We start from the raw sequence: 19,613 nt of genomic DNA, 5'->3' as shown, positions 1-19,613 counted from the left end.
GCCGCCCGTGAGGCTGTGCTCCACAGGAGTGTGGTGATGCCTGGCACTGTGGTTCTCCTGCCCGTGGAGGACCAGCCCTGACACAAGCCAGGCTGGCCCCAAGGCCTGGCCCCAAGCCTGCAGGCTGCCCCCACGCTGTGACACCTGGCTGCTGCTGGTGCTAGGGGCAACAAGGGTTTGGGACCCTCCTGCCAGTTCAGCCAGGTGCCAGAGGCATCACAGAGCTACCAGAGAGGTGATGGATGGATCCAGGATGAGGAAGTGCAGCCAAACCTTCTGTGGTGCCAGCCCCAGCAGCTCACTGTCCCCTTCCTGGAGAATTCAGAAATGGACTGGAAACAAGGGATGAACAGACTGGTGCTGGTCTGGGGAGGAGGAGGGCATGTGGGGCTCCAGGCAAGGGGTCTGTGATCTGTAAGATCACAGCTCCTTGCTCCAGACCTGGCTCCTACTGGCACCTCAGCCAGAGTCTGGCCCTTGGGCTCAAGAGGTGGCTGCAGACCTTGGCAGTGCTTTTCAGGTCCATTGCTGTGGTCTGCTGAGATGGCCATGAGCCAGTCCTGCCATCATGTAATCCTGCTTTACAACTGCCTCACGTTTCCAACAGACAATGCACACAAAACCCCTGTGACTCCTGCGTGAAGTGGGCAGTCCCTGCCGTGGGGACATTTGCAGTGGGGATTGTTCTACACCAGACTGGGTGGGGAAACAGTGAGGACTGTTTCTACACCAAAGAGCCATTGGTGTTTTACTCAGGTTCTCCTCACTGCACAGAGGGGTCATGGAACTGACGTGGCTGCCCATGTCCAGGGCTGGGAGTCCTCTCCCCTGAACATGGGATTCAGTGGGTGGATGCAAATTGTTGTCCTTATTGTGACACCTGGCGATGCTGGGTGAGAGTTGCTCCTCCTGCCTCTGCTGGCTAACCAAGCAGCTTTCATTTTCCTCCTTTCACTTGTGAAATCTTCTCTCCCCACCATTTTCAGAGTCCCATTTCCTAGTGAGGCCACACTTGGTAAGGGAGACAGCACATCCCACCTCCACACTGGCAATGGGGCTGTGTACTCCGGGCTGGTTCCCTGTGCACCCCACAGCAAGTGTTGTCGGCAAGCTGCAATCCCAGCACCCCAACATTCACCTTGCAGCAGGTAGGCACTGTTTGTCTGCCCGCTCAGGGCACTCACCCTGCAAAGCCCCATCTCTCATCCTTCTCCCTCCAGCCCCTCCCAAAGCTTTGGCAAAGGCCATTCAGCTTCCAGATCCTGGCTTCCACCAGGGCTTCGACCACAGCAATTAGCAGCTGCCAACCAGCACCTGCAGCCAGGCTGTTCATCAGAAAAATTGGAGGGAGGTGAGCTGCTTCCACCAGGGCTTCGACCACAGCAATTAGCAGCTGCCAACCAGCACCTGCAGCCAGGCTGTTCATCAGATAAATTGGAGGGAGGTGAGCTGGCTATGGCAGTGGGGTTTGTGTTGCTGTGGGTGGAGGTGCTTGTGACTGCCTGGGTTTGTGTACTGCCATGGAGCCTCAGCTGGGTAAGGGGTCTGCAAGTGCTCTGGGGTCCCTCAGAGCTGGAGCTTGGCTCATGCTCTGGGCTAGGGTGGCTGTGCTCCCTAGGGGGGCTGCAGCAATGAGCAGGGCTGTGGCACCTTGGCTTCTGGGGGCTTTGAGGCTGCTGGGGGTGTGAATGTCTCAGGACTGGACTTCAGTCCCAAATGGTCCCTGTTCCAGCAGCCAAGACCGCTGGCATCTCCGTGCGCTGCCAGGCCTCGCACCCTCCAACCCTGCAGATGGTCAAGGAGGCACTGCGGGCCCACGACGAGAAGAAGGGTGCCTCTGTCGTTGCCATCAAGCGTTTTATCCTGGCCAAGTACCCCACTGTGGACCCCATCCGCCTCAAGTACCTGCTGAAGCGGGCACTGAGCAAGGGGCTGAGCTGTGGGGACCTGGTGCGGCCCCACAACTCCTCTGCTGTGGGGGCCACTGGCACCTTCAAGGTGAGCCAGGGCTGCTGGAGCCACAGGGCTGGGGGCAGGTACTGGCTGGCCCTGTTGACACCTCTCTCTCACCTCCAGCTAGCACGCAAGAAACCAGGGCACAAGCAGCAGCTGGGCCAGGCAGATCCGGACAGAGGCCAGGCCTCAAAGCCAGGACAGAAAGGGAGCACCAAGGATTCCCAGACCCCCGTGGCAGGAGCACGACCACGAGGTAAAGGGCTGTGGGTGCTGTGAACGAGCTGGCGCTGCCTGGCCTCGCCTGGACTCGTCTGCTGCCCTTCCTCCACAGGTGCCACCAAGCAGCAGCCCAAGGTGAAGCCCGTGAAGGTGAGTCGGGGCCAGCAGCAGGGTTGGGTGGCTTGTGGCATTGCAGCACCCTGAGGTGCTCCCCTCTCTTCCCTCCAGGCCCAGCCACGAGCAGCAGAGAAGCCCAGGAGCAACAGAGCAAAGCATCCCCAAAGTGCTGACCAGCCCCAGGCTCATGGCCCGGGGCCTTCAGGGCCCCCCAAGGCTGCAGCCCACCGCCAGGCCCCCCGAAAAGGACGCTCAGGACCCAGCACAGCTCGGGCTGCTCAGAACGCAGAGGAGAGCGACAGCTCTTCTAGCGCTGGGGCAGAGGCAAAGGCCCCCAGGGGAAAGGGCAAGGGGAAGGTGCCGAAAGGGGCACAGCAGGAGGGCCCCCAGGTACAGGGAGGTCAAAAGAAGGTGAAGAAACCCCGGGCGACTGCAGGAGCTGGGCAGGGGAAGGCCAGGGTGAAGAAGGCAGCCCCTGTGGCAGCAGACGGAAAGGCTCCTTAGGGAGCTTAGCCCTGCTTCAGTGGGTCCCAGGCCCTTGGGGTCTGTGCTGTTTTCAGTCCCCAGGCAAGGTTTTAACTCTGTGTTCACAGCATCCTAATAAAGCTTCTTTACTTGCCACATGGAATGGCAGGACTGTTGTGAGTCCCTGTCCCAGCAGTTCCATCTCTCAGTGCCAAAATCCCTCAACCTGCACAGCACGGTGGTGAGCTGATGCTGCAGGCAGCTACCTTGCTGCCTGCCTTCACAGAGAAGTTCTCTCTCTGTCCCCAGCTGTGGTGCCAAGGGCTGCTGGGCCTGGGGTCTGTGTGCAGGCTGACAAGTGTGCCAGGTGATGGGCAGAGACCTGAGAGCCATGGGACACAGTATGGTGACATCCCCAGGAGCAGAGAAGCTCAGGCTTGGCCAGTGCTGTTGTGGAGCCATGGTGCCCACAGGCTGTGTGAGGTGTCCAGCCCCCTGTTGTCCTGGCTGCCCTTGTGCTAATGCCTGGCTGAGCTGGGATTACAGGAGCACCAGGCTGGCAGGTCTGGGTGCATGCCACAGGCAGGTGTCTCCCAGCAGAGGTGAAGCAGCCTGTGCTTTAACTACAGTAAGAGGAAGACAGAGGTGTCTTAGGGCTCAAAAATCGAGTTTGGGGTGTTACTGTAGCTTCCAGTGCAGCTCATGCTCTTATTACAGTCTATGGTACAGTTCCCACCTACAAACTTGTCTTGTGAGCTCCTGTGGTCAGTGTATCACACTTTTAATAGCTTCAATTGCCTGAATTTCCCTTGCTCTGCCCAGAGCGGGGCCCTTTTGAAGGTCATGCTGGTCATGTAAAGGGTTACAGTCCTCCTGGGTGGGAGAAAATAAGTGGAAGTAAAACTCTGTCTAAAGAGGATTTTCTTAATCTGCAACTGGCCTTGCCATTGCCCTCCAAGGCTCCTGGCCTTGCTTTGGGGCTTAAGCAAGAGCTAAGCAAACTAGCTTCCCTTAAACTTCAGCCTTGGCTGCGTTGCTCTATCTTTAATGGAACTGGAACTTGTGTCCCCCCAGGGACAGGGTGGGGAATGTGGCAGCAGTAACTGAGCAGAGTTCACGGGATTCTCAGATGGGGGTGGCTCACAGAGCACCACTCACCCGTGTGGCAATGTCCCCAACAGCGCCAGGCAGGGACTGTGTTCTCCCTCTCACCAGCCACCAGGTCTGAAATGCAAAGCTCTCTTGCTTTGAGAGGCCAAATAATTTAATGGCTGGATTTAGCTTTGCCAAGAGTCAACTTCCTAGTGGAGGAAGAAATCCACACAATCCCTCTGGTGTGTGGAAAGCAGAGCCTTTACTAGGGCAGGGGGAAGATTTAGCAATGCTGTGGTTATTAAGGGCCCTGGGCCACAGCTGTTGTTGGGGTGCTGAAGCTGCAGGCTCAAGTCTGATGCAGGGAGGCACCTGGCAGAGGTGAGCAGCAGTTGCTGCTCTGGGGTTACTGATCTCCACGTGCCCAGCGCTGGGCAGCTCAGGGGCTGCTGTCCTCATGCTGATTGTCCCCTCCTGTGCCTGCTCCAGGAAGGGGCTGGGGCAATGGCTGTGGGAGTGGTGTGTGTGAGGGGTACAGACCTGTCCTCACTGGGCTGCTGACCCCACACATGGTGTGTCTTGCATGTGCAAAACTTGTCTGTGCAGCTGTCATCCACGTGTGTCCTCCCCGTGTGCTTGGCAGGAACTGCACTCCACAGGTTCAGCACCTTGTTTTATTACAAAGATAGGCTTTGCCAGGAGTCTGCCACTTCCACTACACAGCAGGTAAGGGCACTACACCCACAACACGTGCCAAAGTTTAAAAATATCTTACAAAGGGCTTGGAAATTCAAGGCAACACTACAAACCCTCTGCTAAAGTTGTTTCATTAAATGGTTGCAGCAACTACTTTTTATTTTTGATTTTTTTTCCTTTTTTTTTTGGCTTTGGAAAATAATTAAATAATAAAACAATAGCCCCAATACATGGCCCAGCCACAGCACCTGGAGGCAAACTCTACTTACTCTTTGCTTACCTGTATCCTTTCCCTGTAATAAACAACATGGGGCTATAGCTCCATGGTCCTTTCCCTGCCTCCAATCAAGCTCAACATTCTCTGCTACCTTGGTCCTTCTCACCCAGGCCTTTCTTGTGCTGGGCCTGCCTACATCTCTGGCAGCTATTCACAGTTTCTAAAAGACAAAAACATCAAGAAATTTTTGTGAAATCAGTTTCAAAATAAAATGTAGCCCAGCTACATTCTTAGAGTTTCTATTCTGAAGCCACATCCTCAGCAAAGACATTGAGACCTCCACAGTGTAAGTACTTTTTTTGTAATTTTCTTTAAAAAAAAAACTCTGTTCTTCCCCTTTCCCTCCCTCCCCACTTTTTAACATACTGGATAAAGTCTACTGTTTGTTTTAAAATAGATATCTATGTACACATACACAACTCTGATGTTCTGGTTTCTGACAATTGTGGCATTACTGGAAATGATGGAATGGAGACCACCTGTCCATGGCAGTGAATCACCCAGGTGTTTTAGTGGACAAAGTCATCCAATGCCAGAATGCATCCTAGCCAGCTGGATGACTACCAGAGGCTCCCTTACACCCTCCTGCAGTGAGGTAGTAACTGTGTTTGTTTCCTGTGGTAGCTGGGGTGGTCAGTCTGTGGGCAGGAGCCTTTGCCCGTGCAGGGATGCTGGTTTGAACACGTCCAGCCTGCACGGGGCCTGTGTGGCACTGAACACCGGAGCGGTCACAGCTCCCCAGGCTGCAGGAGGGACCACAGGCCACCAAGCTGGGTTGGCAGGGTGGCACTGGGGTGTCTAGTCTCAAGCCCTCTTTGTCTGCCCCTCTCAGTGCCCCCGGCCTGAGCTGGGACACACTCTGCCTCGGTTTGCAGCTCTGGGTGCTGGGGATGCTCTGCTGGCCTGTGTCACGGCCAGGCCGGCAGCAGCTGGCCCAGTCCCTCTGCCCTTCAGGGCTGAAAGCAGGCCGGCCTTGCAGCCTAGCCCCACTGCCCTGGCTGCTCTCAGGTACCAGCCACAGGCTGGCCCAAAGCAAGCAGAATAGGCCGCTTCAGGAGACACCTCTGCAGGACTGGCCTCATGTTTGGTGATGGTCCCAGGGAGGGGCAGAGACAATGCTCTCTGGTGTCTGCCCTGCGTGTGGCCTGAGGCCGCTGTCACAGGGCTGTCAGCAGGCCCCTGGCACAGGCACACAGGGTGTTACCAAGGCTGCAGTGCCATGGACACGTGTGGGGCCAGCGTGGCGGGCAGCAGCTGTCACAGGGCTGTCAGCAGGCCCCTGGCACAGGCACACAGGCTGTTACCAAGGCTGCAGTGCCATGGACACGTGTGGGGCCAGCGTGGCGGGCAGCAGTGAGGGCCAGCTCGTTCCCCAGCCGCTGCCCCCCAGCTAGTGGGCTGTGCAGTGCTCACCTCCCTGCTGAGCTCCAGCCCCCATGAGCCAGGAAAGGGGAACAGCCCTTCCTGTGCCAGCACACACTGGGCTCCCTGCAGCTCCCAAACAGCTGTCTCCACTAGGGATAAAGTGCTTTCACCTTGCCTTAGCTGCTTGGGAAGCAACTGCTTTGTCTCCGCCTCAAGCTCCCTGTGTTGCCCGAGTCTCAGATGGAGGAGTGGTTATGTTTACACATACAGTACAAAAATTAAAAGGCACAAATATACACAGAATGCAGCAGATAGTGAACAGCTGATAAGAGTCCCTGATGTTGGAAAAACAAGGATGTTGGAGAGATGGAGTGGGAGCTCAGGCTATGATGGTCTTTGCTGTCTGTGGTCATTACTCCCTGAGGTGACCCTTCTGCTTCGTGTCTGTTGTTCCAGGCTCTGCAGCCCCATCCCAAGGAACCATGCACAGGGTTGCACGGAGTGCTGACGGCTTGGCTGCTGACCAAGGGGAAAGTGGTGAACTGAGCTTGCCACAGGCGTCATGACTCCATTTCTGGCTGGCAAGAGCAAATAAATTATGGGTGCCACAGTGCAGACCAGAAGAGTTTTAGCTGCTCGGAAGGGTGTCTTGTGGTTTCTTGTGAAGTGAGGCAAACTTGTAGCCATGGCCAGGCCCACTCCCTCCACAAGGCTGGTTTGAGTACGACCAAGCTGTGCCTGCAGCTGAAGGCAGGGTCCCTTGTGGCACTGTGCTGCAAGAAAGGTCACTTCTAGGGCTGCAGCCAGCCTAGGCTTCACTGCAGGACTCATAGATGTTGTCCTCCATGAGAGCAATCACTTGCTCAAATTTGTGCTGGAGCTGGGTGCGCTTTGTTGTGGGGTTTGCGTCCAGGGCGGCCACGATCTGCGGGAGACACACGCAGGCAGGGTGCTGAGGCAGCGTGGGGTGCTCACCTGCCAGCCCAGCTCACCCCACCAGACCTATGGAGCCCAAATTCCAGCCAGAGCTCCAAAGGTGAGAGCCCACCCAGTCCCACAGCCCCTGTGCTCACACCCCTGGCACCCCTGCTCTCCCAGGATCCCTGGTCAGGCCTGGTCAGGAGTGCAGTGGTACATGACAAAAATGCACTGCTGTACTAGAGCCGAGGGCACAGCACCAGCCCAAGGTGGCACGGGGGCAGGAGTCAGCCAGGGTCACTGCCTCAGTGAGGCGGGGACAGCAGGTGCAAGTTAATTTGGGGGTGGACCTTATCTGCATGTTTTGCTCTCCTGAAAGGGTCTATACATCTGGCAGCCCTTCTTCAGTCCAGCCAAATGCCATTAAGATCAGCAGGGAATAGCCAGCCTCCTCTTCCAAGAAGTTGCCAGCCAAGGGACAGAGAGTAGGTGCATCTGGATATGCATCTATTGCATATGTACTGCAATTATGCACAGCCCAGCAATCCTGCTTTGTGGGACTGGAGGCAGGTGTCTGCCTGCAGGGTTGCTGCAGCGATGGTTCCTCCCTTCCCAGGCAGGCCAGAGCCCCTGTGCTGTAATCCCCACTCACCTGGGAGCGGTATCTCTTGGCGTATTTGTAGATCTCAGCCATGGCGACATTGGTGTTGAACTCATTTCGGTATTTCTTTATAAAGACAGAAAACAGAGGGGAGAATATGAGCAGGATGGAGCTTGTGAGTTCTAGCCCAGCCAGCAGGCACTGACTATGGTAAAAGCAGGTTGTGCCTGACTTTATGGTCACATTGGTACAGCTGGATTTTAAGGAAGGTGCATTTGCTTGCATCAGGATGGGTCTTGGTCTTTTCAAAGCCAGTTGTAAATACCCACGCCAGGCAGCACACTTGCATATCCCTCTGTGCCCAAAGCCATTTCACAGGAGGGGACAGTGCACCAGCTGTGCTGTGGAATATCAACAGAAAAATCCTGCTTGGTGCCCAAAGCTAAAACACCCTGGCGAGAAGGTTTGATTTTGAGGAACCTGTGGTGCATAGCTGGCAGGACTCAGATCTGGAATGTGGCTGCCAGCTCTTGAGGCTGGTACCAGGGCTGGCTGCCTGGGACTCAGGGCTGTCCCTGGCAGTTGTGCCTGGGAGCCAGCTGGCTGGGTGGCTGTGGGACTGCAAAAATCCTTGTCCAAACTTCCTGGCTTTTTGGCACTGAATTTTGCTCTCAATTCCCAGTGGTGCCAGAGCTAGTTAGGCTCAAGCAAACTCATGGGTGTTTTCTGCAGTTCTGGCAGTAATTGAAGACGCTTGGAATTAGGTCAGATGAAGTTTGTGTGCGGAAGTTTCAGGCACAATATCCTTTTTTGTGTGCTCCTTCCAGCATCTAAGCAGTAGCTGATTGCAGCCTACGTGCATTCCCTGCTGTTGCCAGGCTCCAGCAGGACACTGAGCCTGCAAACTCAACCCCATCCTCTCTGCCCACGTACCCGCGACTCTTCGGCGAGGTGGGCGTTCATCTCCTGCTCACTCAGAGGGGGCATGTCGTGGATTTGCTTGTAGTATCTCTGCACTATCTTCCGGTACTCGGGGATCTCCTTGGCATACAGCAATTTGTTGGTCGGGGAGTCCTAGAGTGAGAGTGAGACACAGAACTCAGGCACTGGGTTGCTCCCAGCTGAAAACCTTACCCTGTGTTCAGAGCAAAGCACTGACACCAGATAGGGACCTCAGCTACAGCTGGCTGCAGGGAACAGCTTTGCCTTTGGTCCCAGCTGTCACCAGAGAGGACTGTGGTGCTGGAGAGTACCAAGGCACAGAACAGCTCATGGCAGAACAGCTCAGACACATCAAGGATCTGTGGATGGGCACCATGTGCCTGTGGAGACACAGCCCCATCCTGCTGCCCTTGCATGAGCTGAACATCCATCAGCTCAATGCCAGAGAAGGGGGTGATGGGTGTGTGGTTTAATTTGCAGCAAGCACAGGCTAAAAGAAAGCCCAGGGTCAGGTGGGATGGCTTACTGCCAGGGGATGCTCTGCAGGTGAGGTAGCACACCTGTGCCAGATCAAACACTTGGGCTCTGTGCTGCTGTGTGTGTGGAAATTGGCAACAAGGGAAGGGCTTCTGCATGTCTTCTGCTGGGGGTTTCTTGAGCAGCCACATTGATTTAAGCTAAAGAACAAAGCTATCTTACAAGTTGAACTTTGTCAGCTGAAATGTTGCTTTTGGATTTTTTTCATGTAGCTTTGATTTATTTTGCATTGCCTAATCCAGGCTGCCTGGCCTAAATTGAGTGCATGTAAAGTAATTAACAGAGAATACTGAATTCTCTTGATTAATGTCAGCTTCAAGACAGCAGCCTTAACCTCCCAGCCATACAACTGGGTTGTACCAGTGGAGGCACAACCCTGCTGCCCTCCTTGCAAACACAGCATGAATAATTTTAACCTCAAAGCAATCCTGCCCTCCTGATTTCATTACCCTAGCAATGAACTTGGCTGACTAGCCTGTGTTACATCCCTAAGGGGAATGCCCCAGGCTTGGGGACACCAAAGGGAGTGAGATCACCACGTCCTGTCCTGCCATCCCGACACCAGTGGTGGGACTGCTCCCCAGTGCTCTGACAGGTGGAGAGGGGAGAGGACCTGCTGATGGCAGGGAGTGGTGGCTTCTGCCCACGGGCAGCATACTTGGCTCTGCCAGGCAGGAATAGGGGAGCCTGGGGTGACTCCAATCTGCTGCTGCAATCTGTAGCTTGGCTAATGCTGCAGGGGAAACAGGAAACGGGCACCAGATCCCACAGCAGTTTATTTTCCAACCCAGTGACAAGGCATTGTGAGACTATGGCCAACTTACAGAGAGCCTGCTCATAGCATTATTTTTTCCCCTTGGAAACAGGAAGAAAAACTATGCTGCCTCTTTTCTAAGTTATTTTTTAATTTATATCTGATTTGCCTCTATGATGAAGAGATGGGCACTGATTTCTTAACTGCTTGTGCACTGTCGATGTATGGACTGAGTCTGCTCTCACATTTGCAGTATTAAGAGCAACGTGCTGAAACCAAGGGAAGAGTCCAGTCTGGAAAATGCTCAGTTATACACTGCGTGTACATGCAAGCTGATTTTTATGCTGAGGGTTTATTCTTCCCACATTACTCAACAATTCATTCACTTATACTATTGTATTCCAGAGAAGTGTTTCCATCTGTTGTCTGACTCCAGCTGACCCCTCTTCCCCTCATCTGCCACTTGACAAGGACAAATCGTAGGTGTTTCATAACACATGCAAAAAAAAAGACCAAAACCCAAACAAACAAAAAATCAAGCACTCATTAGATCTTCCTCCAGCATTAACCTCTCCCAGCAAAGGCTTCCTGCAGCTCTGGGGCTGGGGGTGGAGCGCCCACCCCCTCACCGCAGGGTGTCCCCCAAGTCACACACTGTCACCACCAGCCTCTGGGGTGGGGGGCAGTGGGGGTGATTTACAGCATTTCTTAATAAAACTTTTTTATGTCAGGAAGTTTCAAATGTCAGCACTGTGCTCAGCCAAGGCAGTGGGAGAAAAGAGAATGCACATGGGATGTCTTCCAGCCAGCCAGCCCCGCGGGACTGTGCGTGGGGCCCGAGGGTGGGAGATGGACCCGGCTCCTGCAGCCTTGTGCTTGCTTGGAGCAGGCTCTGGTGCGCTGGTGTGCTGAGCCCAGCCCAGCCCCACGCTGGCCATGGCCACTGCGGGCTGGTGCCCTCTGCCAGGCCCTGCCCCCAGCTGGTCCAGGCCCGTGGGTGCCTGGCAGGAGCCCTCGCTGCAGGTACCTTGCCCAGCTGCAGGTCGGAGAGCGAGCAGGCGTCGATGAAGGCCTGGGCGATCACGGACAGACAGGCGTCGATGTGGTCTGTCTTGTCAATGTCGAACACAAACTGGGGGTTTTTCAGGATGTTGACCCAAAACCTCAGTGGTAGGCTGCAAAGGAAGGATCCGGGGACACGCACGAGATGAATTTTTGTGTACCAGAGGAAGAGGGGTGGAAATGCAGGAAAGACGGTGTATAGAAAGGGAGTAGTAGAGAGGAAAGCTGAGAAGATGGGTTCTGCTATTTAATGACCCCCGGTACAGACCCCTGCCTTGATAGAGGGGCAGGGACACACGTTCACTCTCCACATGTTTTTTCAGACTGGAGAATGTGGCACACACACGCCCCTGCTCCTTCAGCAGCTGCAGGCCCAGAGAGGCACCAGCAGCTTTGCCCGTGTGGGTCTGTTGAGTCAGGCTTCCCCACTTGCTGCTCTTTGGAGCAATGGTGGCACCTCCTTTTCCCTCCTTCCTGACACTAACCCATCATCTGGTTCTGATAGTGAGCCCCACAAAACACATTTCGTCTGTCTTTTTTTCTGTTCTCTCATCATTTTCTCTAGTTATTTTACTGCTGATTTGGCCACAACACAGCTTCAGTCTATTGCTCACCCTTCCTACCCTCCACAGCAGCTGAGAGGTGAAAACCGCTCCAAGTCTTGGCTCTACAGGACAGTGAAGGTAGTAAAGGGTAGGCAAATCTGTTGCCCAATGGTTGCATCTGCATGCCTGCTTTCCCTGTAAAATTTGGTTTTAGTTTTCACACATTGGGCTGGAAACAGTTCCTGTCTCCACCATCTCGAAACTGCTGAGCCTCTTCTTGACACTCTCTCCAAGCTCCCTGCTCTCTTCATTTAAATCCTCTGGTTTCTTTCCTGCACTATTTCCCCTTCACTTTGGCTCCTCCACCCCATTGCCGCTGCTCGTGTCCCTCAGCACCACTCCATCGGGTGCCACTGCTGTGGTGCTCACCAGCAGGCCATTGTCCCAGCACCTGCTCCTGGAGTCCCCTGAACACCCTGGAGACAGCCTGGTTATAGACCTAAGCAGGAAAAGTGCCACTAAAGGGCTGGAAAGGCAGAAAAATAAATGAAAAGGATCCAAATATGTGGGTTTTAAAATTTCCATGACATTTTTAAGACCTGACATGGTCTTGGACTCTGTCTCCAGTGCTTGCAGCTGACACCATTGCTGTCTGCCATCATCCTATTTCTCCCTTCATTATTTTTGTGTGCCAGTTCTTTTGGCCCTTTGTCTGCCCATGCCTCCTCTTTCAGCTCACCGTTCCCCTGGGCTTCATATTTGTTCAAAGCTCTCCAATCCTGTGTTTGGCTTCATCTTTCACAGCCCTCTCTGCCACCCTCCCTGTTTTCCAAGTCCCTCTTCTACTTATAGCAATCTAATGATTAGTGCAGGACACAAGGGTTTTGCAGCTGCTGCTCCTAAGAGATGGCAGGAAGAAAAGAAAGATTTCCTTTTCCAAACCTGTTGGTCTTCCAGATGTGCAGAGTGTCAGGGTCTGTGATGCCTCTCTTCTCTGCCTGTTCCTCTAGGAAGTCAAAGAAATACTTCACAGCCACGGGTGGTTTATCGTCTCGGATACTGAGAATGGCTTTGAACAAGTCATCCAGGAACTTCTGGAGTGTCCCCTGCAGGACAAGGACACAGTGGACCCTGGGGAGAGCAGCAGCACCCAGCCCAGGAGAACAGCAGAGGGGCTGGGACTGCTGCACAGCAGGGGAAACCCTTTGCTGCCAGTTGGATAAGTCAGAAGAGAGAGGGGATGCTGAAGCAGGGAGGGAACAGTTTGTTTGTGGATAGTGATATGATAAATTTGCATTTAGGGTTAATTTCTTTTGGCATCGAGATTTTCTTTCTTACTGCTGGGATCTCACATCTGTGCTTGGTCTGTACACCTCAGACAGAGAAGACTAGAGACTGCTGGCCATCCCTGTAATCTTTGCTTCAGTGAGGCACCATGCTGGGATTAAAGATGGGTCAGATCTGACCTCAGATCACACAGACATTTCTCCTGCTCCCACAGCTGAGCCTCTCCATCTCCTGTCCCAGCAGCATCTCTTTCTGGGGAGATGGCCTCAGGTCTCAGTTATGCATCTCACGCCCTGAGGCAGCCAGAATCCCTTTAGTCTGCACAGACGCCAGTCCATTGCAGGGAGATCCTGTGGGGCATCACACAGCAGCAAGGATGCACTGGGAAGCTGGAGGGACACCGAGGAGCCCGACAGCCCCACTAAACATGCTCCAGCCATGCAGGAGAGGGGTCCCACTGCCTCTGGGGAGCAACCAGCCCTGCAGGGCTCCTTCCCTCGAGCAGGCTTCTCCCTACAGACCACAGACAATCCCACCTGCCAAGAACGGGGGCGGCCCAGCTCCTACCTTGGTGGAGAGCAGCCGTGTCAGGTAGATCTCTGGAAGAACCTTCTTCCTATGGCTCTGTCTGTGGGACTTCTTATGTTCCACTGACTCGTCAGTTGGGAGAACCTGGTTCCAGATAAAGCACATGGTCAGAGCCCTCTTCCCTGAAAGCATCCCACTAAATTTTCCTTCCAGCATAGAATTTCAACCGCATATAAAATTCAATTAAAAAGCAGGTACTGCTTTATAAACACACCCTTATATGGCTTAAAAAAAGTGATCCATAATACTAATTTTTATGACATTTGTTTCTCCAGTGCTCTTTATTGCCTCTCTCACCCTAGATGAAGGAAATTAACCCATCCATTTTCCTCTGCATGCTGGCCTGTTTGCCCCCCTGGGCTGCACTGCACCTTGGGCTCCCAGCTTCTGCAGAAACCAGCTTTGCTTGGATTTGGAAAAAGCACAGTATGTAGGGATGCTGGCTTTTTCAAAACAAAAATGAATATTCCACTGGTTAGGTCAGTGAATTATTCTCTATAATGACGAAGCAAGCAACTGACATCCATCTTGGCATTGTTTCACATGTGAACAGTTGGCTTCCCATCCCTTCTCCCTCCTTGCTCTGCATGTGTGTGTGTGCATGTGTGCTTCTACTTGAGCATGGAAATGCTTGCAGAGAAAAAAAAGCCTCAAACCAGGCTATAAAATATTGTTGTTGTCCATGACACCTTTTTTCATAACAGCTTTTAGCAGCATTTAGCACTTGGCACTTCCAGCACGGTGCAGCAGAAGGAGCCCACGGGCCTGCTGAGCCCAGGAAGCAGGCAGGATGCCAGGAGCTCCCGGCAGGTGACAGCCGAGGTGTCAGGACGCCACCACCGACACTGTGCCACGCTCTGACCTCGCCCCTGAGCTCTCTGTGCTGCCAGCAGCTCCATCGGACACAGCAACTTCTCTGCCATCCCAGTAATTCTTTATCATGTCCCTCAGTCTATCTACAGATAAAGCTTATCTACAGATCACCTTTCTGCGCCGCTTTGAACCCTGCTGAAGAGAACTAATGAGCCCTGATGCAGCTTGTTCATCACATCTTGCACTACAGACCACAGAAATAATTTAAGTTAATATCAGCAGCCCCCACATGCAGCCATCATCTCTGCAGCCAGGAGAGGAATACTTACCAAGTGGAAGTACTTTTCAGTGTCCAAATCCTTCACTGTGAAAAAGAAGAGAGACACAGTGGCTCAGTCAGGGGGCCCCAAACTGAAATCCACCTACACTGGTGACCTCCATGTCAAGAGGCATCTGAACCCCAAGAATCCCAACACCAAGTTGGTGTTATCAACCACAAGTGATCTCACCGTTTCTCCTTGTTTTGGGGTTGTTTATGGCATTATCAGGCTTGTGACAAAGTCCCCTAGGAGATACGTTAAGGGGGACCTGAGGGATATTTTAAGAGAGACTCAAGAGGGCATGAGAGCAGGGTGAGCACAGGGCCACTCCTGCACTGTGAAGCCCTGCTGTGCCCTGCTGTGCCCCACACTCCCAGGATTATTCCGAGCCTCAGCACCAGGGCAGCTCCTTGCCACAGCAGACAAAGGACTCCTGGAGAGCTAGGCTCTCTGGAGGCAGCCTGGAAACAGGGTTTGAAATTCCTTGTTTAATGTGGATTTTTGTCTCACTTGTTCTGTTTTCATTCAGCACAGCCTGAAACCTAGAAATGCACTGGCAAAGGACTGAATATATGTAACTGGGAGGGAGAGGACTTTTTCAACCAAGTGATTTCAGATTCTTCCTTTTTCTCACTCTGTCAGCGCAGATTGGATGCCAGCTCCCAGTGAGGGTGTGAGATGGAAAGGTGCAAACACCTTGAGGGCTGGGAGAGCACCATGAGGCACAGGGAGGAGATTGGATAGCACACGTTTAGAGCCACCGCATCCCCAGCACCCAGGAACGGGGGCTGGCAGTGTCTTCCACTATCCCCAGCCAGAGACCACCCTGACAATGTAAGCATTCCTGCCCAGTCATCAGCAGCAGGGAAGAGGAGTGAGATGTTACCTCTGCTCAGCGTGGTGTCCTTCTTGTCTGTCAAACTCATGGCCAGGGATGCCCCTTCAGGGATCTGTGCAGGAAGGGAAGAGCACACATTGATGATAGGGGCCTTATCAGTGCCTCCCTGGTCCTGTGGACATCCCAGGAGCTGGGGGATGCTGGTGCAATCACAGTTCTGCCACAAACATCCTCTGAACCTGCCTTGCTCTGCCTCTGTCCCTCATTATGTGGAAAGGGAATTTTCAATACAATTACAAGACAGTGAGGTTCTCAAACCTGATGGGAATTGGGCAAATACATGTATCTAAGGTACATTTTTGGATGTCGACACCAGGTAATTTGGAAAGGAAGGAGAGTTTGGCTGTGCAGGGGCTGGTTTGCCATTCCCCAAAGGGGAGAAGGGGTGGTGGCAGCCTGGGGCTGGCGCAGTCGCTGTGCTGGGGGCAGCGTGCCAGCGGCACGGCTGCTGCCCCGATAACCACGCCATCAGCACTCAGCTCCACTTCTGTTTTCCAGGCACGGCTACACACCAGGGAGGATTATGCTTCCAGGCATACCAGGGAATATGAAAATCGTTAAGTATTTCTGGTTTCATTTAATTTTAAACAGAAAAACAGTCAAGAAAACAATCTGATTCACCATGTTTCCTCATATTTTTGGCCTCACTTCCTCGATGGTATCCCTAGCCCCTGCTCTCAGGCAGTGACAGTTGTAGCTGCAATTTCAGCAGGAGTGCGGATCAAGAGCACAGTGATACTAATCAGCCAGGCTGGTGGCCCTTGGGAATAAGAGCTTTTCCCCCCCCCTCTTTCTGTTGTCAGTAATAACTTGTTTTGCATGAAGAGTGTTAATTAGTTTCTGTGTGTTGCAATATTAACGAGATTCTCGCCAGGGCAGATGTCTATTCCCTGGAAGCTCTCACGGAGCTATGGCAACCTCTCTGCTTGCTCCTGATGAACCCGTTTTGGAGGGGAACCGCAGCTCGCCCTGGAGGCCAGGCAGGCCCCGGGGAGGCAGGGCTCCCCTGAGGGGTCTGGCTTTACCTTGTAATGTGCCAGCGTGTTGAGTTTCTTCCTGCCGTCCTCCACCACCGAGGTGTCATCGAGGTCCCGCAGGATGTAGCTGTCGGTGCTGGTGGCAAACCACTCTGAACACAGAGAGGGGAGAAGTGAGACCCCAGCCCGAAGGAGGCAGGGCAAGGGGGTCTGGGACTGCATGGCTGCCCTGGTGTCTGTCCTCCTGTCCATGCTGCTTCACCCACTGCTCTGACAGGCACCAACAGCTGCTGCACAACTATAGGTGCTTCATCTGTTTTTACAGAGCGGCTGGTGCCCTACACCTGGTCCTTACCGAGGTCAACGTCTTCCACCCTTGGCCACTGCGAGTAGGGGACGTTCTTGCAGAAGGCCTCCAGAATTTTCTCTTTCACTTGACTCAGTGTGTCTGTGTCCATGGCTCTGACACTCAGGGAGTCCATCCCACAGCCTTGGAAGGAGACATTGAGGTTCTGCAGGGAGAGGCTGTGTTAGGAACAATCTGCCTGGCTCTCCCAAGAATGCTTGGAACCTGTGGTGTCTGCACAGCTCTGGTTGGTGTGCCCTGGGCCCCATGCTGATGGAAATCAGGCTGAACTAATGTGGCCATTGATGCTTTACAGCATGAGAAGCACTGATGTACAGCCTCAGGGACTGAGGGCTCTGCTGACCAAGGTGGGAGAACTCAGGGAGCAACAGAGCAGACCCCTCTCGTGTTGTCTTGGTAATGGGGTTTGACCACCACAGGCAGGAGGAAGGGTCAGCCCCCATTACCAGCCGTGTCCTCAGTTGCTTGGCTCCAACTGGTGATTAACAGGACCACCAAAGCTCATTGCTCGGCCTCTGCTTGATGCAACGGGATCCATGCTTAACCAGTGCTAAGCCTGCTGCAGGATGGGTTTGCTGCAGTGCAGGGAGCCCTTGAGAGCTCCTGGACAGCAAGACAGGCAGCTGTGAGGGCCTACAGGCTGCCACAGACACCTGCTTGGAGACCAGGGAGGCACAGCTACTGCCTCAGTTGCAGCCCAATGCTGCAGGGCAAGGAGAGCAACTCTTTCTATAAGAAACCCTCTCCTCTTTTTGTCTGGGTGGGTCCTCCTCTCAGCAGATGTGCAGACCTAAACGCTGGGAGCATGGCATCTCCCTCTCACTCCAGCTCTGGGGAAGCCCCAGCACATGGCTACTCACCCTCGGCTTTGCCTCTATGTTCTCCCTCAGCAGCCACTCCTCGTTGAGGGTGTACCTGGCCTTCCCTGTAATGGCATCGATGGAACCCTTGTTAATCTGTTGTTTGATGGCACAGATCAGCAGGAAGAAGGGCTCTCCAACTGTCTCCTGGGGAAAGGAAAGAAGACCAAGTCAGCAAACTGGACCTGGTTGTGACAGGTCCATCAGCAACACAGCAGGGACAGGCTCTGTGCGGACAGTGAAGGTGTCTCTGCATACCAGGGAGCAGGAACGAGTCCACCCCAGGTGCTGCAAACACCTGCTGGGCGCCACTGCCCCCCAGCTCCCACTTGCCTCTCTCTGAGGCTGCTCAGAAGTTTTCAGACTTGTGGCAACATGACAGCGCAGATGGGGAACAGGACACAACAGCCAACAACAGCCGCAGGCCGTTTTTGGGGATGCTGTAGCTGTCAGCATCAACACACCCCATCCAAGTTCTGCAGCAAGCACCGGAGCTGTGGAATGCCACCGAGGGCTGTGCCAGCCCGTGCTGTCTCAGGGGCAGAGCTGGGGTGCTGCTCAGAAGGCAGGGGCATATACACGGCTGTGCTGAGCAGGAACATGCACACATAATACTCAGCAAAATGCAAATGTGCATTAATTTACATGTGAATTACACAGGAACAGGGAGAATCTAGCATACTGTGCTACAGAGATGCTTCCTGCAATCTGACAGGGTGCAGACTGTACAACATGCTGCACTCAGCAGGACAAGACAGGGTTGGTGCGCACAAAAATCCAAGAACAGAGATATCTGGGCACCCAGCTTTCTAATGAACATGTCAGGCAAACCCCTCATTGCACAGCCTGGCTTGAACTGAACTCCATGGGAGTCAGCCCACAGTCTGGGCCTGTGGCTCTGGGAACCAGCGTTCATACTTCTCATACCACAGCAGAGCCCTCATCACAGCAAAACAGAGGATCAAGGTCAACAAGCTGTTCCCATGTGACAGCAGGCAAACACACCATTTAACTCTTTACATTCATCAAACCTAAGTTCATGGGAGAGAGGTGAACTGCGGCACTCCTGCAGCAAGAACGAAAAATATAACAGGGAGCATCTATTTCTGATGTGATTCAGCTACGCAGTTTAATGCCAAATTTCTAAGCCACTTCTGCCTGCCGCACTGATGTGCGAGGGAAACACAAGCTATTTTCTTAAGGAACTCTTCAGTGTTAGAGTACATCCCATTCTCCCTAACGCTCACATTCGATTTTCTTCCAAAGAGGCAAGTGCAAATTCTGCACATTTATGCATTCTGAGCCTCCCCCCTGCACACACAGGCCTGCCATCTGAGAGCCTGCTCAAGACAACAGATACCCCACGGTTTTGATATTTCTCAGCTAGGAACTGCTAAATCCTGTTCAATCTGCTTCTTAATTAAAACTTGGTGATTCTTTTATTCTAATTGCCCTATAAAATTGCTAATTGCTAAAGCAATTAGTTCGATGTCAATTTGGATGCGCTGCATTTGGTGCGGTTGATGATAGGGTGATACAGCAGGGCTGTCAGTGGGCACACGCCGTCTGTGCCAGCAGGGCACTCACTTCCTTGTCAAGGATAACTTCATGAATACTGGGAAGCTCTCTGGGTCTGCTGCAGGGGTTTAATGATTCCTGCAATGCTCCTGTGAGCAGGCAGCACAAAATGGGCTCAGAGCAGGGCTGTGGGTGCTGGAATGCAGGAAGGCATGGCTTTCAGAATGTAGAGGAAGGTGTGGAGTCAGGAAGTGGAGAAGCTGAGCATCACAAGGAGTGAAGAATGTGCAGAAGACAAAGAGTTCATTTTGCAGACAAAGGCAGAAGCAAGATATAACAAGGGGACAACACTGACATGGAGACCTCCTCGGGCTGCAGTACCACTGCCCTCATACTGCAAATTGCAGGCACCACTGGCTGGCCCTGCAGATGGGATCAT

At 53.4% G+C, this 19,613-nt stretch overlaps 2 protein-coding genes across 4 annotated transcripts in view; one reads left to right on the top strand and one right to left on the bottom strand.

Annotated features, from left to right (window-relative positions):
• Positions 1 to 1,469: 1,469 nt before the first annotated feature.
• Positions 1,470 to 2,920, top strand: LOC132078285 (histone H1.8). Of its 2 annotated transcripts, none has more exons than XM_059480343.1 (5): positions 1,470 to 1,536; positions 1,733 to 1,998; positions 2,077 to 2,209; positions 2,288 to 2,325; positions 2,404 to 2,920. In XM_059480343.1, exons 1-5 carry the CDS (start codon positions 1,521 to 1,523, stop codon positions 2,794 to 2,796), a joined length of 846 nt encoding a protein of 281 aa, XP_059336326.1. In that variant the 5' UTR covers positions 1,470 to 1,520; the 3' UTR covers positions 2,797 to 2,920. The 2 variants fall into 2 exon arrangements, with proteins under 2 accessions (XP_059336326.1, XP_059336327.1); XM_059480344.1 differs by having other exon boundaries at positions 1,472 to 1,536; positions 1,736 to 1,998.
• Positions 2,921 to 4,509: 1,589 nt separating this feature from the next.
• The window catches only part of PLXND1 (plexin D1), a 66,737-nt gene continuing 51,633 nt past the window's right edge, over positions 4,510 to 19,613 (bottom strand). For both annotated transcript variants that reach the window (XM_059480042.1, XM_059480043.1), the window contains exons 26-36: positions 17,657 to 17,803; positions 16,785 to 16,941; positions 16,478 to 16,581; positions 15,441 to 15,504; positions 14,564 to 14,598; positions 13,401 to 13,505; positions 12,489 to 12,652; positions 10,967 to 11,114; positions 8,640 to 8,780; positions 7,758 to 7,832; positions 4,510 to 7,112 (exon numbers count right to left, since the gene is read on the bottom strand). In XM_059480042.1, coding sequence (XP_059336025.1) covers positions 6,996 to 7,112; positions 7,758 to 7,832; positions 8,640 to 8,780; positions 10,967 to 11,114; positions 12,489 to 12,652; positions 13,401 to 13,505; positions 14,564 to 14,598; positions 15,441 to 15,504; positions 16,478 to 16,581; positions 16,785 to 16,941; positions 17,657 to 17,803 — 1,257 coding nt within the window. In that variant the 3' untranslated portion in view covers positions 4,510 to 6,995. The remainder of the gene's footprint in view (positions 7,113 to 7,757; positions 7,833 to 8,639; positions 8,781 to 10,966; positions 11,115 to 12,488; positions 12,653 to 13,400; positions 13,506 to 14,563; positions 14,599 to 15,440; positions 15,505 to 16,477; positions 16,582 to 16,784; positions 16,942 to 17,656; positions 17,804 to 19,613) is intronic.

This window comes from Ammospiza nelsoni, chromosome 11, assembly GCF_027579445.1.
Source record: "Ammospiza nelsoni isolate bAmmNel1 chromosome 11, bAmmNel1.pri, whole genome shotgun sequence".
NCBI lineage: Eukaryota > Metazoa > Chordata > Aves > Passeriformes > Passerellidae > Ammospiza > Ammospiza nelsoni.
This window is presented reverse-complemented; position numbering and strand designations above follow the sequence as displayed.

Bases quoted from the DNA above. Each gene is read 5' to 3' on its own strand.
- LOC132078285 (XM_059480343.1), top strand. The intron at 1,999-2,076 runs GTGAGCCAGGGC...TCTCACCTCCAG, and splicing joins GGGCCACTGGCACCTTCAAG to CTAGCACGCAAGAAACCAGG. The intron at 2,210-2,287 runs GTAAAGGGCTGT...CTTCCTCCACAG, and splicing joins GGCAGGAGCACGACCACGAG to GTGCCACCAAGCAGCAGCCC.